The sequence below is a fragment of the Hippichthys cyanospilos genome, chromosome 5, assembly GCF_059441005.1.
Source record: "Hippichthys cyanospilos isolate Australia breed blue-spotted pipefish chromosome 5, RoL_Hcya_1.0, whole genome shotgun sequence".
Classification (NCBI taxonomy): domain Eukaryota; kingdom Metazoa; phylum Chordata; class Actinopteri; order Syngnathiformes; family Syngnathidae; genus Hippichthys; species Hippichthys cyanospilos.
In genome coordinates, this window is record NC_142373.1 from 6,541,790 (window position 1) to 6,558,172 (window position 16,383).

At 39.2% G+C, this 16,383-nt stretch overlaps 1 protein-coding gene across 1 annotated transcript in view; it reads right to left on the reverse strand.

Moving 5' to 3' along the window:
* Positions 1–420: 420 nt before the first annotated feature.
* The window catches only part of LOC148423270 (transmembrane protease serine 3-like), a 369,390-nt gene continuing 353,427 nt past the window's right edge, over positions 421–16,383 (reverse strand). Inside the window, exons 10-11 of the mRNA XM_088414988.1 lie at positions 7,154–7,306; positions 421–660 (exon numbers count right to left, since the gene is read on the reverse strand). Coding sequence (XP_088271114.1) covers positions 421–660; positions 7,154–7,306 — 393 coding nt within the window. The remainder of the gene's footprint in view (positions 661–7,153; positions 7,307–16,383) is intronic.

A 16,383-nucleotide genomic window follows, 5' to 3' on the forward strand; every position in this document is an offset into this window, starting at 1 on the left:
GAGTCACCAACCAAGTCTCCACAGCAGTCTCCCGAGCCACCAGGCACGGCGCCGCAGCAGTCTCTCGAGCCACCATTCACGGCGCTCCAGCATTCTCCCAAGCCACCAGTCACAGCACCGCAGCAGACACCTTCAGTCGGCGCCCAACGGCAACAGACGCTAAGCTGCCAGTTGGCCACCAATGGTCGTCTTTGTCTCTGTAACTCATCGCTGTCTGTGACATGCCTCCAGTGGCCGTTTCAAGTCGGCGACCAGCCAACACCTCCCGGGCCTCCAGTCTGGATCCACCGGGTGCCTTCCCGAGTCTTCACCTGTCAGTCTCCTGCGGTCTTCGCCGGCCGGTCTCCAGTTGCACCAGGGCCGCAAGTCTGCCTGGGGTCACTAGGGTATCTTGTCTGGCGTTCCAGACGCCCTCTTGATTCACCCCGCCGGGCGTATCTCGTCTGCCATTTTGGACGCCCTCTTGACAAGCCCCGCCAGGTGCATCTCGTCAAGTGCCCCCGGACACCCTCCTGACTCGCCCTGCCAGGCGCATCTCGTCTGGTGCCCTGGATGCCCACCTAACTGGCCCCGCCGGGCACGTCTCCTCTGGCGCACTGGACGCCCACCTGACTCGCCCCACCAGGCGCATCTTGTCTGGTTCATGTTTCCTTGTTGAGTCTATTTAAATCAGAGTTTACATTCAGTTGGTGTCAGGTCATTGTCTACGTCATGCTTTTGTTGACGTTGCTGCGTTTTTCCGTTGCCTGTTCCATTGCCTCCTTGCCACTGCTGCCCAGTGAGTTTGGTTTCTGTTTCGAGTTTGGTTTGTTACTTAGTTCAATTTTGTTTCTGTTTGTTCTGCCTCAGTTTTTCTATTAGACCTTCATTTTTTGAGCATTCAACCTTCCAATTTCCCTGCTTTTTGGTCCACTACCCTCATTCGTGTCACCCAACATGTATGGACGTGACACTTTATTTTTTGCTTTGTTCTCTCAGAAGTATGCTGCAGATGGGCTGCGAACACTGGATCTAGCCTACAGGGACTAGTCAGAGGAGCAATGGGAGGTTTGGACATATAGCAGAGTAGGTTGAAAACAGAAATGAAAATGTGTTTTTATGAATGTAATGTATCAGTAAAATTATGTGCTCATGAAACTGTGCTATTCTAATAAAAATGGACATGGCATGAAATCAGTGTCATGTTGTGTTGGTTTTTGGTTGTGGGTTTATTTTGGAGGGTTCTGTTCTTTTCGGTCTGTGTAGTTCCCGTTTTTGTACATCCCGGGTCACCCTGCATTAATTTTGATTTGGTCCACCTGTCTGCATTTACCTGTCCCTCGTGTGTCCACCAATCTGCTTCCCTTGTCGATTGGTTTCCTTCCCAGCTGTCCCGACTAGTGTGTGTGTGTGTATTTAAGTCCAGTTTTTGTTACAGCTAGTTGTCAGATCATAGTCGCAAGTCATCAGTCTCGTGTCACCAGTTCCACGGCATTAGCCTGTGTCTGCCCATGCCAACTTGCCTGCTTGTGTTTTCCATGTTACCTGGGCCCCTTTACTTTTGGAGTTTTTGCCATTCTGTTTGCCGTTCATTTGTTCCTGCCTGCCCTTTAATTAATAAATATGGATTACCCTGCGCGTTCTCTGCCTTGGAGCCTCTCAGCATCTGGGTCCACTGTACCCGCAATCATGCCGATGTTTCTCCCTGCCACGTCATCCCATGACAGTCAGTGTAAAAGCATACCTATTATTGGCCCCAGAGATGTCGAGACCAGTTGTCTCCTACAAAATAAAAGAAAGGCTTCTTCCAACAGAGAATTAGCATCTGACTGAACAAAAGGTCGGCCGCTGCTCTCAGAAGAAGCTGTCAATCAGGATTGATGGCTCTGCCTTTTAACAAGAATGTTTTGCGAATGAAAGACTTTGAAACAGCATCCACACACACTCACACACACACAACTACTTCTCAGTAAGATCACATTCCCCAAAGTGGATAAGAACCAGGTGTGGAGATCTGAAACTTTGCCTCTTTTGCTGCGCCCTGCCCGTAAAAGTGGTCCAGGATCTTGTGTACACTCCTCTGTCTGGATTAAATAGGTTGTTTCAACTATGGGGAAGAGGTCTTGGCAACAATGCAAATAATCAGTTTGTGATAGTGGGGGGTGTAGGTGCACTTGCATGCTGTGATCTTCTTTGTCCGGAACACAAAGACCAACCCCCATGATTTGTAGGGGGTACAGGTGAGCATTCATGTTGTTCTGCCTTTGGAGACGTGTCGTCTCCTCACATGCGCTTCACCAACATTTCCAGCAGAAAATATCCATGTCTCCAGTTCTAATATATATGTTGCAAGAACAAATATTGGATAATCTTGATACAGTTATTCTAACATGTAGTATAAAGTATTACATTTTATGTAGTTTGGTTTGATTAAAGCAGTCCCTTTCTAGCCTGTTTTTTTATGTAACCTCGAAGACATCCGATTCAAATGGTCACAAGTGTTATCAGGCTTCTCCAGAGCTTCTTGATGCACTGATAATTTGAAGAAGGATGAATGGGGGTACCGTCAGAATACAGGTACAGGCAGGATAGAGGCTCTTGAGGAACGAACTTGGGCACTTCTGACTTGGAGATTTGTGTTTTGTAATAAATAACCTCTTAACTTGCAATGTTTTTTTCTGCTCTTTCCATCAGGCTTGTAATCTCCACCCAAAATTTTCAGTTGATAGTTGCTGTGTTAGAAGCCTCTTCCCTCTGAAAAAACAAGATGGAAATCTTTTAAATCTTTGTGCCGTGAATATAATTTTTCTTGTGACACACTTGAGACATATGTATTTGGAAAGTTAAAAAAAAAAAAAGTTAATATTTATAAAACATGAGTATAACAAAATAAACAATTTGGACCGGAAAGGTGGTTTTAATGTTAATGATACAAGTTCATTGGTGCATGGACCTATAAGAAGAAGAATCCACATGCCCTCTCACAGTGGTCATAGACACACTGATGCCAATCCCTGCTGTCCTTAGCCAGTGTGGTCCATGCACTCCGTAAACTAATATCCAGCCGGTTGAAGGGCACACAGAGACTCAAACACCACACAGGAAGACCAGAGGTGAAATCAAACACATGGTTTCTCCATGGAAGATGCAGATGTTTTAGCTAAAACGACCTAAACTGACTCCCATTAATTTTTAATGGTATGCTAAACTTACCACTGATGGGATATGTTTTTCGGCTGCTATGTCCGGTGCAGCCGAAGCATCTTAGAAGGAGGTTCATCGGAGGCGGCCTATTTCAAAATACTCAGAATGCGCAGTGCCAGTATCACAAGCAAAAAAATGATGGCATTCAATAAATGCCAATCATTTTAAAGGTTTTTGTAGTTATGTTCTCTAAGAGCTGTTTTAGATGCGAAAACTTTGTTGCAAATGAGAAGATTTGAAAGGACATCGCACATATTTGCGTTGCCCATTTTTTGTGTATCAAGAGGCATGTAAGTCTCTTCATAATCAAATGCTTTCACTTTTTGTGATGTTTGTTCTTGTTTAAATGGAGTGAGATATAATTGGCAATGAATGACATTTTATTTCTGTCTGGAAGAGTTTTTTTTTTTTTTTTTTTTTGGGAATATATGTTAAAGGTGCTCTACAAATGAAATTCATCACCATCATCATGTTAGGGCTCCAAACTAACTCAATTTTCTATCGGCCCTTATTCTCACTTGCTGGTACCTAGCCCAGCTGTCTTTAGGCAGTAGGCGGGGGAAACCCTGGACTGGTCGCCAATTGCAGCATACATAAAGACAAACAACCATTTACACTCACAATCACACCTCAGGGCAATTTGGAGTGTCCAATACATCTACCATGCATGATTTTGGAATGTGGGAGGACCCCAAAGTGCCTGGAAAAGAAAGTGAGCATGGGGCCAACTTGCAAACTTCACACAGGCCGGGGTGAGCTGGAATTAAATAATGACCTCTAAACTGTGAGGCAGTCTGCTGCCCTTATTGCCAAATGTAAACTATGTAATATAATACCATGTTCATACCATTACATTGTTTTTACATATCCAATGCAACTCTAAAAAATAAATAAATAAAATAAAATAAAAAAAGTAAAGAAAAAAAATAAATAAAAAAAGCAATGCAATGGCATACAGAGTCTGGCATAAGCAGCACATCAGCTGCTATACTAAGGCTCCTGCCACATGACTCATCAAAGCACCTTATAGACAGGAACATAGTTTTTGAGAGTTTCTTTCTCAGTTCCTTGTACCATGGTCTCCAGGTTTACCAAATCACAGGCCTCTGTTGTTTGCAGGAAGTGAAATATCATTTGAGAAACATGATTTGCTTTGAATTAGAATGAAACGACAATGTACAATATTGCCGTAGCACACACCTCTGAATCTATGTGGAAGGAGAACGAGGTTGCCCTCTTGCTTCCAGTGACCACATAGTACTCCAAACCACCACCCAAGGTAATTTGAGGTCTTTGTCTATCTTTGTGTTTTATTTTAATCATCAGTGCCAGGTCTCATTGCTATTACAAGGGTAAGAAATGTGTTCTGTTTAATAGGGAACAACAGAGACTAATGTTCCACTCACTTCAGATGCTTGGAAAGGATTATTTATTGGCTGCAAGATTGAGGACCTAAGAGCACGCACAAACAAGTAAGGTCAGCGACTGAATATTTATTGATTAAAAGTACTTTCTGAAGAGGAAGATGAGAGTGGGGCGCTGTGGAGGGGTGTTCAGGGTCAGGGGAGGTGGAGCATGGCAGGCAGTCGGGTGAGGGGGAGCAGGTGGGACAGGGGCTTGGGCAGTTTGGTTGGATCGTCATGGTAGCAGGTAATCGGGCACAGTCGGAGTCGACGCACCAAAGATCAAGTTGAATTAGCAGGCTTTCGGATAATCGGGGGGGGGGAGGGGGGGGGGGGCTACAAGATCTGACAATCTGGCAGGGACGGCAAAGAAGACACCGGGTTTTATACTCAACTTGAGATTGGTGCTTGGCCTGATTAGCAAGGTAATGGAGCAGGTGTGATGAGGTAGAGAATGGAGTGACTGGACTGATGTATTGTGATAGATTAATGTCAAACGGGGATGTATGGCATCCAATTCATGTGTAAATTACCATCTGAAACAAATGTCTATTCTATTCTTCTTTTTTTGTTTTACTTCCATCTCTCTGTCAAACAGGTTTCCTCTACCTGAGCATAACACAAAATCTGTCCGCGGCATAGTCAATGCCTTAAGTTTAGACAGCGGGACCGGGGGGGGTGCTGTCCGTGGCACGGTCAATGCCGCTTTTTTTTTTAATCGCGCGAGGAGAGGGCAGGGGAGTAGAGCGAGCTTGCTGTCCATGGTATGGAAGAGTGCTACATGAGTACGCTGCCAGGCGCTAAACCGCACAAGCACACAGATTGGATCATCTCCCATGGAACACCTGACAATATCTTGCGGCTGGTTGAAAAACACTGCTCTAACCAGTTCTTCATGACACCCAGGTTAAACCTCTGTCTGCTTGCTATTCCTAGATCCAGCGAAGTCTAATTCTGGAACTCAGCCATTGGGAGAATTCAGCCATTTTGTAATGGTTCTTTTTAGGGAGACCAGGTGTAGAGGACAATGATAAATTGAGTCAGGATTCCTCAGCAAATGTGTTTTGCTCTATGTTAAGCTTGGGTAACAAAGTGGCAACGTATAACAACGTATTTCATTACCCAAATCTTAAAATAATCTTAAATATACACCAACTTATCACTCTAAGCACATTGAGGAAAGAAAGGTATTCCTATTTGTGCATGCATGTGTGTCTGTTGACACTCAAGCTGCAGAAACTCACAGCTTGCGTAGATTAGTTTAGAAGGCTAGTGAGGATTCAAGACAAAACAAGGCAATGCAACTTTATTTCTATAGCGCCTATAATACACAAATTAATTTAAATAACTTTTCTTGGTTAATAGTTAGAAGTTAGTCTCACACTTTCTTACATTCCAACTTTGAAACATGTTGCCTCTCTCCTAAGCACAGATGCAACTAAGCCACACAGACTCCGGCTGCACTTGTGGTGCCATTGTGGAAAACCCAGAAATGGCTCTCACTACCGTTTGGTTAAATGGCTAACCGTCAGCTCTGGGTGGGTTCACACAGACACACACAGAGAATGCTGCATAACAGACATAAAGACTGAGTTTATTGGCCGTAAAATTAATAAAAAGGCAGATGCTGATATGCAACAATATGGCGAATACCGGCCCCGTTAATTGGCCCAACCAAAAATCGGTCGATCCCTAATGTCCAGATGCAATTTTGATCCCCAGTTTTTTACTTTAGCAATGAATGTACATGGGTTTTGAATGAACATAGTTTGTTTACACCTTCCCACACATCATGGGATAGCGTTAGCATTATTGCTCATTTTGAGGGCATGTTTTCATGATTTCTTGAAAACAAATTGATAAAAATAACAATGCAAGCTATTATCATATTAATGACAAAATAATACATAAAGTGAGCTTGTTGAAAAATGGACCAACCAAGATGAAGCCTCTGTTCTCTCTATGTACATTTCTCTGCTTATAAAGACACAGCATATATCATTTAGTTCCCACTGTTGGAGTTATTCTTCATAAAATGGCTGGAATGAATTTAAATGCATAGGTTAGAAGATTTTAGACCTTAACATTTGTTGAGAGTTGGAAATGTAAGGTAAAATTTGAAAAAAAAAAAAAAAATATATATATATATATATATATATATATATATATATATATATATATATATATATATATATATATATATAATATATATATATATATATATATATATATATATATATATATATATAAAATATATATATATATATATATATATATATATATATATATATATATATATATATATATATATATATATATATATATAAAACCAACATAAGTGGACTGACATCAAATGAAAGTGAAATGAGACATAACAGTCTTGAAAAATATGCACTCAATCTCAGATCAATGTAAGAAAATGGATGGATGGATGGATGAACGGATTGATTGATGGATGAACAGACGTCTTGTGAGTCATATTCAAACATCTTTGTATGTCCTTGTGGTATTATGATTAGGGGGTTGAGATGTAAACAGTCTATATCGCATTAGTTTTATGCACTGACCTCCATCTGTTGCCGGATCCAGTGAAGTGACTGTGTGATCCTGGTGTACACACCTGGCTTGTTCCGTATAGCACAGCCAATGCCCCAGCTTGTTGTCCCAACCAGCTTCCACAGAGCTGAATCCTCACAGGCAAGAGGACCACCACTGTCCCCCTGTAGAAACACTGCCAGGCATTATATTGTACAAAAATTCTTGAGTATGAACCATTGTAAACAGGGATGAGTGATACATCACAATCCAGGTCATAATTTAAATGTTCAAGTGTTTGGACATTAAATATTGTTTTATCTAAGGTTGTAAGTAATTGATGTATGTTGATTTTTTTGTTGTTGTTGGGTTTTTTTTTTTTCATTTGCTAAGATTCCACAAACAACTACTATGGCTGAGGTGAATGGACCATTCAATTTTTTTTATGTCAAATCACTAGCGTCTTAACTTGTTATAATTATTGATTACATGATTCGTGTGTTTTGTCATTCAATAAATTCAAAATGTGTTTTTGATATGAACTGTATACACATTTTATTTCTCTAGGATTGAGATATAACTGACCTACGGTGCATTAAGAGAACAATCTCTCCACTTATTCATCTTCCAAATTTGATTCATTTCATCCTCAAAACTAGTGTATTCAAAAAACATTGTGGTGTAATTGGTGTATTTTGAGTTGTAATGGTACCTGTAATAGTGATGGGAATTCCGTCCCTTTTTAGAGAGTCAGTTCTTTTGGCTCGGCTCACTAAAAAGAGCCGTCTCTTTCCAAATGGTTCTTCAGTTTTTTAGTTGCTTAAATTAATTTACTCTCAAAAATAATGTAAAATTATGTGAAAAAATAATTTTATAATGTAAAAAATATAGTTTATCAAATATGTATTATTTATATGGCTTTGTTTTTATTCTTCTGAACATACTCAACATGGAGTACAACATGCAAAAAATGAATTATAAAGTACAAAAACAAAGACCCATCTCATAACAAGGTCAACAAAAAGTTCCAATCTCTGATAGAGTATATTTATAAGCTTTTAACTATTTACACTAAAACAACATAAGTAAGCTTTCATTGCCACACAACAAATTATAAATTACAATTTGTAAAAAAAAAAAGAAAAAAAAAGAAGAAAAAAACAGCATCCAAGTAAAAGTTTTAGCTAGTCTTTAGCGAAGATTGGCATTAAGAAAAACCAAGTATCTCAGCTTTGTGGGGTTGATCCTGTTTCTCCTCTGTTAATATCTGCCCTGTTTTAACCTTGCACAGTCTACACTCTGGCTTTGAACTATCAATTAAGTTGAAATGAGTCCAAATTTCACTGCGTTTCCTATCCATTTTCTACAGTGGCCCTGAAGTGCAAATGAAAAAAACAAATACCGAAGCAAAATTTAAAAAAGAAAAACACATTTACAAACACATTCAAAAAAGAAACGCAAATAAAGAAAAGATTTTTTTTTTTTTTTTTTTTTTTTTTTTACAAAAGTTTGAACACACGCAACATTTTCACAAACGCACGCAACAACAAACAAAACACTATTGTTTAAAGACGAAACCGGAAGCGGTGGGGGCGAAGGGAACAGTGGACTCACGACTAATTGGACGAGGAGGTGCAACTTGATTGGACGTAAATTGACTTTGTATTTGAGCAGGAAGTTATTTCACGGGACGTAATCATTTCCTTAAAAAAAAAAAAACATGAGCGTCAACACTGATTCTGACGAATTGAATATGAAAATTCAAACCACCATGGAATGGGGGGAATTGGATGAATCGATTAAACTTGGAACGGTTGCAATCGGATGAAGAATGGCAATTGTAGAAGGGAAAAACTAAAAAAGTGGAATTGTGGGTAATTTTTGAATTATGGGTAAAAATGGAATGGCGGGCATTGGTGGAGTTGATTAAAGTTGGAACGGTAAGAATCCGATGAAAAATGGTGAAGATAGAAGGGAAAAACTGAAAAAGTGGAATTGTGGGTAATTTTTGAATTCAGGGAAGAGGAAAATAGATACCACCATGTAATGGCAAGAATTGCGGGAATTGATTAAAGTTGGAACGGTCAGAATCGGAGCAGGAATGGCCAAGATAGAACAGAAAAACTGAAAAAGTGGAATTGTGGGTAATTTTTGAATTGTGGGTAAAAATGGAATGGCGGGAATCGGGGGAATCGATTAAAGTTGTAACGGTCGGAATCGGATGAAGACTGGCAAAGATAGAAGGTAAAAACTGAATGAGATGTCTGATCAGATATCCAAGATGGCCGCCCCTGAGGGCTGATGGGAGATGGAGTCTCAGTGTATGTAGTCAAGTGTCCAAGATGGCCACATGAACGCCCACACAATGAATGACCTCATTGAAAATGAATTGGTTCATTAAAGGTACAGTGTGTGGAATTGTGGGAAAATTTTGAATTCTGGTAATAGGAAAATGAATGCACCAATGAATTGGCGGGGACGAATGGAATCAATTAGCGTTTGAACGGTGGGAATCGGATAAAGAATGGCAAAGACAGAAGGTTACAATGTTTCGGCGAGAACAATTAACTGAGGAATTATGGGTAAAAAATGGGAAAAACTTGAATTTTTTGGTGCAAGGGTGTTCTTGGCAATCTAACCCATAATGGGAAACACCTAAAGTTGGAACGATAAGTATAGGTCGGAAGCAAAAGGAGATATCACAAGAGGAAACATCAAAAATCAGATTTTTCGCAAGTTTTAGGGGGCTATTACTTATGCAAAACAGATGCATTGTGGGTAAATGAAACTCTGAGGTCATAGGCAGAGTCAAGATGAATGGTTAAACGCTGAATCGGCCTGAATTGAACAAACACCTGTCATTAGTCATTAGAGTGAAAAAAACAATAATATTTCAAATTTTGTAACACATCACAAAATTTCAAAAAGTGAGAAAAAAGTACACTTAAAGTTCAAATTCTGAATTTTTAGGGATTATATTTAATAGTTTGGATGTTCAACATTAGGAGAGTGTTGTTTTTATTGTTGTGAGTAAACCAAGATGGCCACCATCCTGGGTGGAAGTTGGGCTGAGCGCTCATGAGATGTCTGATCAGATATCCAAGATGGCCGCCCCTGACGGTTGATGGGAAATGGAGTCTCAGTGTATGTGAGCAAGTGTCCAAGATGGCCGCTTGACGACCCCATGGGAAATGGAGTACTTTGTCTACCTAAACAGTAGTCCATGAAGGCCAAACACCCACACAATGAATGACCTCATTGAAAATGAATTGGTTGATTAAAGGTACAGTGTGTGGAATTGTGGGAAAATTTTGAATTTTGGGAAGAGGTAAATGAATACACGAATGAAATGGCGGGCATCAGGGGAATCGATTAAAGTTGGAACGGTGGGAATCGGAGCAGGAATGGCCAAGATAGAAGGTCGGAATTGGATTAAGACTGACAAAGACAGAAGGGAAAAACTGAATGAGATGTCTGATCAGATATCCAAGAAGGCCGCCTCCGAGGGTTGATGGGAAATGGAGTCTCAGTGTATGTAGTCAAGTGTCCAAGATGGCCACCTGACGACCCCATGGGAAATGGAGTACTTTGTCTACCTAAACAGTAGTCCATGAAGTCCAAACGCCCACACAATGAATGACCTCATTGAAAATGAATTGGTTCATTAAAGGTACAGTATGTAGAATTGTGGGAAAATTTTGAATTCTGGTAAGAGGTAAAATGAATTGGCGGGGATGAATGGAATCAATTAGAGTTTGAACGGTCGGAATCCGATGAAGTTTGGCGAAGACAGAAGGTTACAATGTTTTGGCAAGAACAATTAACTGAGGAATCATGGGTAAAAAAATCGGAAAAACTTGAAATATTTGGTGCGAGGATGTTCTTGGCAATCTAACCCATAATGGGAAACACCTAAAATTGGAACGATAAGCATAGGTCAGATGCAAAAGGAGATATCACAAGAGGAAACATCAAAAATCTGATTTTTTCGCGAGTTTTAGGAGTCTATTACTTATGCAAAACAGATGCATTGTGGGTAAATGACACCCTGAGGTCATAGGCAGGGTCAAGATGAAAGGTTAAACGGTGAATCGGCCTGAAATTTCAAAAAGTGAGAAAAAAGTACACTTAAAGTTCAAATTCTGAATGTTGGGGGATTAGATTTAATAGTTTGGATGTTCAACATTTGGAGAGAGTCGTTTTTATTGTTCTGAGTTAACCAAGATGGCCGCCATCCTGGGTGGAAGTTGGGCTGAGCGCTCATGAGATGTCTGATCAGATATCCAAGATGGCCGCCCCTCAGGGCTGATGGGAAATGGAGTCTCAGTGTATACGGGTGTGTCCAAGATGGCCGCTTGACGACCCCATGGGAAATGGAGTACTTTGTCTACCTAAACAGTAGTCACCGAAAGCCAAACGCCCACACAATGAATGACCTCATTGAAGATCAATTGGTTCATTAAAGGTACAGTTTGTGGAATTGTGGGAAAATTTTGATTCTTGGTAAGAGGTAAATGAATACACTAATGAATTGGCGGGGATGAATGGAACCTTGATCACCTTCACACGTTAAAGTCAAGGAATAACATATGTGTGAAGGTTTCACCTTCACACAATAATAATAATAATAATAATCAGAATATTTGCAATTTCTGAAGAAATTGCGTGTGAAGGTGTAACCTCTGAAGGCAAAGGTGATGTGGAATGGTGTGGAATGGTGGGAATTGGGGGAATCGATTAAAGTTGTAACGGTTGGAATCGGATGAAGAATAGCAAAGATAGAAGGGAAAAACTGAAAAAGTGGAATTGTGGGTAATATTTTAATTGTGGGTAAAAATGGAGTGGCGGGCATTGGGGGATTTGATTAAAGTTGGAACGGTCCGAATCGGATAAAGAATGACAAAGATAGAAGTGATAAACTGAAAAAGTGGAATTGTGGGTAATTTTTGAACTCTGGAAAGAGGAAAATTAACACCACCATGGAATGGGGGGAATTGGGGGAATTGGGGGAATTGATTAAAGTTGGAACGGTAAGAATCGGATGAAAAATGGTGAAGATAGAAGGGAAAAACTGAAAAAGTGGAATTGTGGGTAATTTTTGAATTCAGGGAAGAGGAAAATAGATACCACCATGTAATGGCAAGAATTGGGGGAATTGATTAAAGTTGGAACGGTAAGAATCGGATGAAGAATGGCAATTGTAGAAGGGAAAAACTAAAAAAGTGGAATTGTGGGTAATTTTGGAATTCAGGGAAGAGGAAAATAGATACCACCATGTAATGGCAAGAATTGGGGGAATTGATTAAAGTTGGAACGGTAAGAATCGGATGAAAAATGGTGAAGATAGAAGGGAAAAACTGAAAAAGTGGAATTGTGGGTAATTTTTGAATTCAGGGAAGAGGAAAATAGATACCACCATGTAATGGCAAGACTTGGGGGAATTGATTAAAGTTGGAACGGTCGCAATCGGATGAAGAATGGCAAAGATAGAAGGGAAAAACTGAAAAGTGGAATTATGGGTAATTTTTGAATTGTGGGTAAAAATGGAATGGCGGGAATCGGGGGAATCGATTAAAGTTGTAACGGTCGGAATCGGATGAAGACTGGCAAAGATAGAAGGGAAAAACTGAATGAGATGTCTGATCAGATATCCAAGATGGCCGCCCCTGAGGGCTGATGGGAGATGGAGTCTCGGTGTATGTAGTCAAGTGTCCAAGATGGCCACATGACGATCCCATGGGAAAAAGAGTACTTTGTCGACCTAAACAGTAGTCCACGAAGGCCAAAGAACCACACAATGAATGACCTCATTGAAAATGAATTGGTTCATTAAAGGTACAGTGTGTGGAATTGTGGGAAAATTTTGATTCCTGGTAAGAGGTAAATGAATACACCAATGAATTGGTGGGGATGAATGGAATCAAATAAAGTTTGAACGGTCGGAATCGGATAAAGAATGGCGAAGACAGAAGGTTACAATGTTTTGGCAAAAATAATTAACTCAAGAATTATGGGTAAAAAATGGGAAAAACTTGAAATTGTTGTTGCGAGGGTGTTCCTTGCAATCTAACCCATAATGGGAAACACCTAAAGTTGGAACGATAAGTATAGGTAGGACGCAAATGGAGATATCACAAGCGGAAACATCAAAAATCTGATTTTTCGCGAGTTTTAGGGGGCTATTACTTATGCAAAACAGATGCATTGTGGGTAAATGACACTTTGAGTTCATAGGAAGGGTCAAGATGAATGGTTTAACGCTGAATCGGCCTGAATCGGACAAACACCTGTAGTCATTAAAGTGAAAAAACAATAATTTTTCAAATTTTGTAAAATATCACAAAATTTCAAAAAGTAAGAAAAAAGTACACTTAAAGTTCAAATTCTGAATTTTGGGGAATTATATTTAATAAATTGGATGTTCAACATTAGGAGAGTGTTGTTTTTATTGTTCTGAGTAAACCATGATGGCCGCCATCCTGGGTGGAAGTTGGGCTCAGCGCTCATGAGCTGTCTGATCAGATATCCAAGATGGCCGCCCCTGAGGGTTGATGGGAAATGGAGTCTCAGTGTATGTGGGCAAGTGTCCAAGATGGCCGCTTGACAACCCCGTGGGAAATGGAGTACTTTGACTACCTCAACAGTAGTCACCAAAGGCCAAACGCCCACACAATGAATGACCTCATTGAAAATGAATTGGTTCATTAAAGGTACAGTGTGTGGAATTGTGGGGAAATTTTTAATTTTGGGAAGAGGTAAATGAATTGAATATGAATTGAATTAAATGAATTTTCATATGTTATTGTGCTCGGCCATTTTCTTTATTGTGTGAAGGTGGAACCTCTTCACATGTTATTCCTTGACTTTATTATTGTGTGAAGGTGAAACCTTCACACATATGTTATTCCTTGACTTTATTATTGTGTGAAGGTGAAACCATCACACATATGTTATTCCTTGACTTTATTGTGTGAAGGTGAAACCTTCACACTTATGTTTTTCTCCACCTTTATTATTATTATTATTGTGTGAAGGTGGAACCTTCACACATATGTTATTGTGCTCGGCCATTTTCTTTATTATTATTATTATTGTGTGAAGGTGGAACCTTCACACATATGTTATTGTGCTCGGCCATTTTCTTTATTATTATTGTGTGAAGGTGGAACCTTCACACATATGTTATTGTGCTCGGCCATTTTCTTTATTGTGTGAAGGTGGAACCTTCACACATATGTTATTGTGCTCGGCCATTTTCTTTATTATTATTGTGTGAAGGTGGAACCTTCACACATATGTTATTCTACCGCTTTATTATTATTATTGTGTGAAGGTGGAACCTTCACACATATGTTATTCTACCGCTTTATTATTATTATTATTATTGTGTGAAGGTGGAACCTTCACACATATGTTATTCTACCGCTTTATTATTATTGTGTGAAGGTGGAACCTTCACACATATGTTATTCTACCGCTTTATTATTATTATTGTGTGAAGGTGGAACCTTCACACATATGTTATTCTACCGCTTTATTATTATTATTATTATTGTGTGAAGGTGGAACCTTCACACATATGTTATTCTACCGCTTTATTATTGTGTGAAGGTGAAACCATCACACATATGTTATTCCTTGACTTTATTGTGTGAAGGTGAAACCTTCACACTTATGTTTTTCTCCACCTTTATTATTATTATTATTGTGTGAAGGTGGAACCTTCACACATATGTTATTGTGCTCGGCCATTTTCTTTATTATTATTATTATTGTGTGAAGGTGGAACCTTCACACATATGTTATTGTGCTCGGCCATTTTCTTTATTATTATTGTGTGAAGGTGGAACCTTCACACATATGTTATTGTGCTCGGCCATTTTCTTTATTGTGTGAAGGTGGAACCTTCACACATATGTTATTGTGCTCGGCCATTTTCTTTATTATTATTGTGTGAAGGTGGAACCTTCACACATATGTTATTCTACCGCTTTATTATTATTATTGTGTGAAGGTGGAACCTTCACACATATGTTATTCTACCGCTTTATTATTATTATTATTATTGTGTGAAGGTGGAACCTTCACACATATGTTATTCTACCGCTTTATTATTATTGTGTGAAGGTGGAACCTTCACACATATGTTATTCTACCGCTTTATTATTATTATTGTGTGAAGGTGGAACCTTCACACATATGTTATTCTACCGCTTTATTATTATTATTATTATTGTGTGAAGGTGGAACCTTCACACATATGTTATTCTACCGCTTTATTATTGTGTGAAGGTGAAACCTTCACACATATGTTATTCTACCGCTTTATTATTGTGTGAAGGTGGAACCTTCACACATATGTTATTCTACCGCTTTATTGTGTGAAGGTGGAACCTTCACACATATGTTATTCTACCGCTTTATTGTGTGAAGGTGGAACCTTCACACATATGTTATTCTACCGCTTTATTATTATTGTGTGAAGGTGGAACCTTCACACATATGTTATTGTGCTCGGCCATTTTCTTTATTATGATTATTATTATTCTTATTCTGCCTGTTTTTCGACGGATTTCAGCTCATTCCCAGTTTATCCGATTCACACCGTTCCAATTTGACACTATTCCAGTTAAGCGCCCGAAGGGCGTTTCCATTTTTGGAATTCCAAGTATTCACAGTTTTCCCAGAATTCCCGGTTTTCCACCCCAAAAAGGCCCATTGACTTACATTGGGTCCTTTTTTGTTTCATTATTACAGCTTTCCCTTTTCATATTTTCAATATTTAACTCATTCATCTCGTTTTAGGGATCCTTCCCATCATTCCAGTAATTAATACATTCCAATATTTTCCCATAATTCCATATTTTTCATCCTTCAAATATTCATAATTCATTTCCAATGGGAGGGCTTCCCATTCATTCCCAATGGGAGATTAAACATTTTACATTTTGAGCTTTCCTATTTCATATTCATAACATTTATCTCATACATTTCGCCTTATGGCTCATTCCCACCATTGTAACAGTTAATAATTATTAATATTTTCCCATAATTCCATATTTTTCATTTATAACAATTCATAATTCATTCCCAGTGGTGGATTTAACATTTTTTACTTGAAGCTTCTCCACTTCACACTCACATTAATCAGTCAATACATTCCCCAATATCAATACTACTCATATTCACACCTTCCAGTAATTCATAACTATTTTCATATTTTTACCCATAATTCCTCATTCCCATTTTCCTCACCAAACTT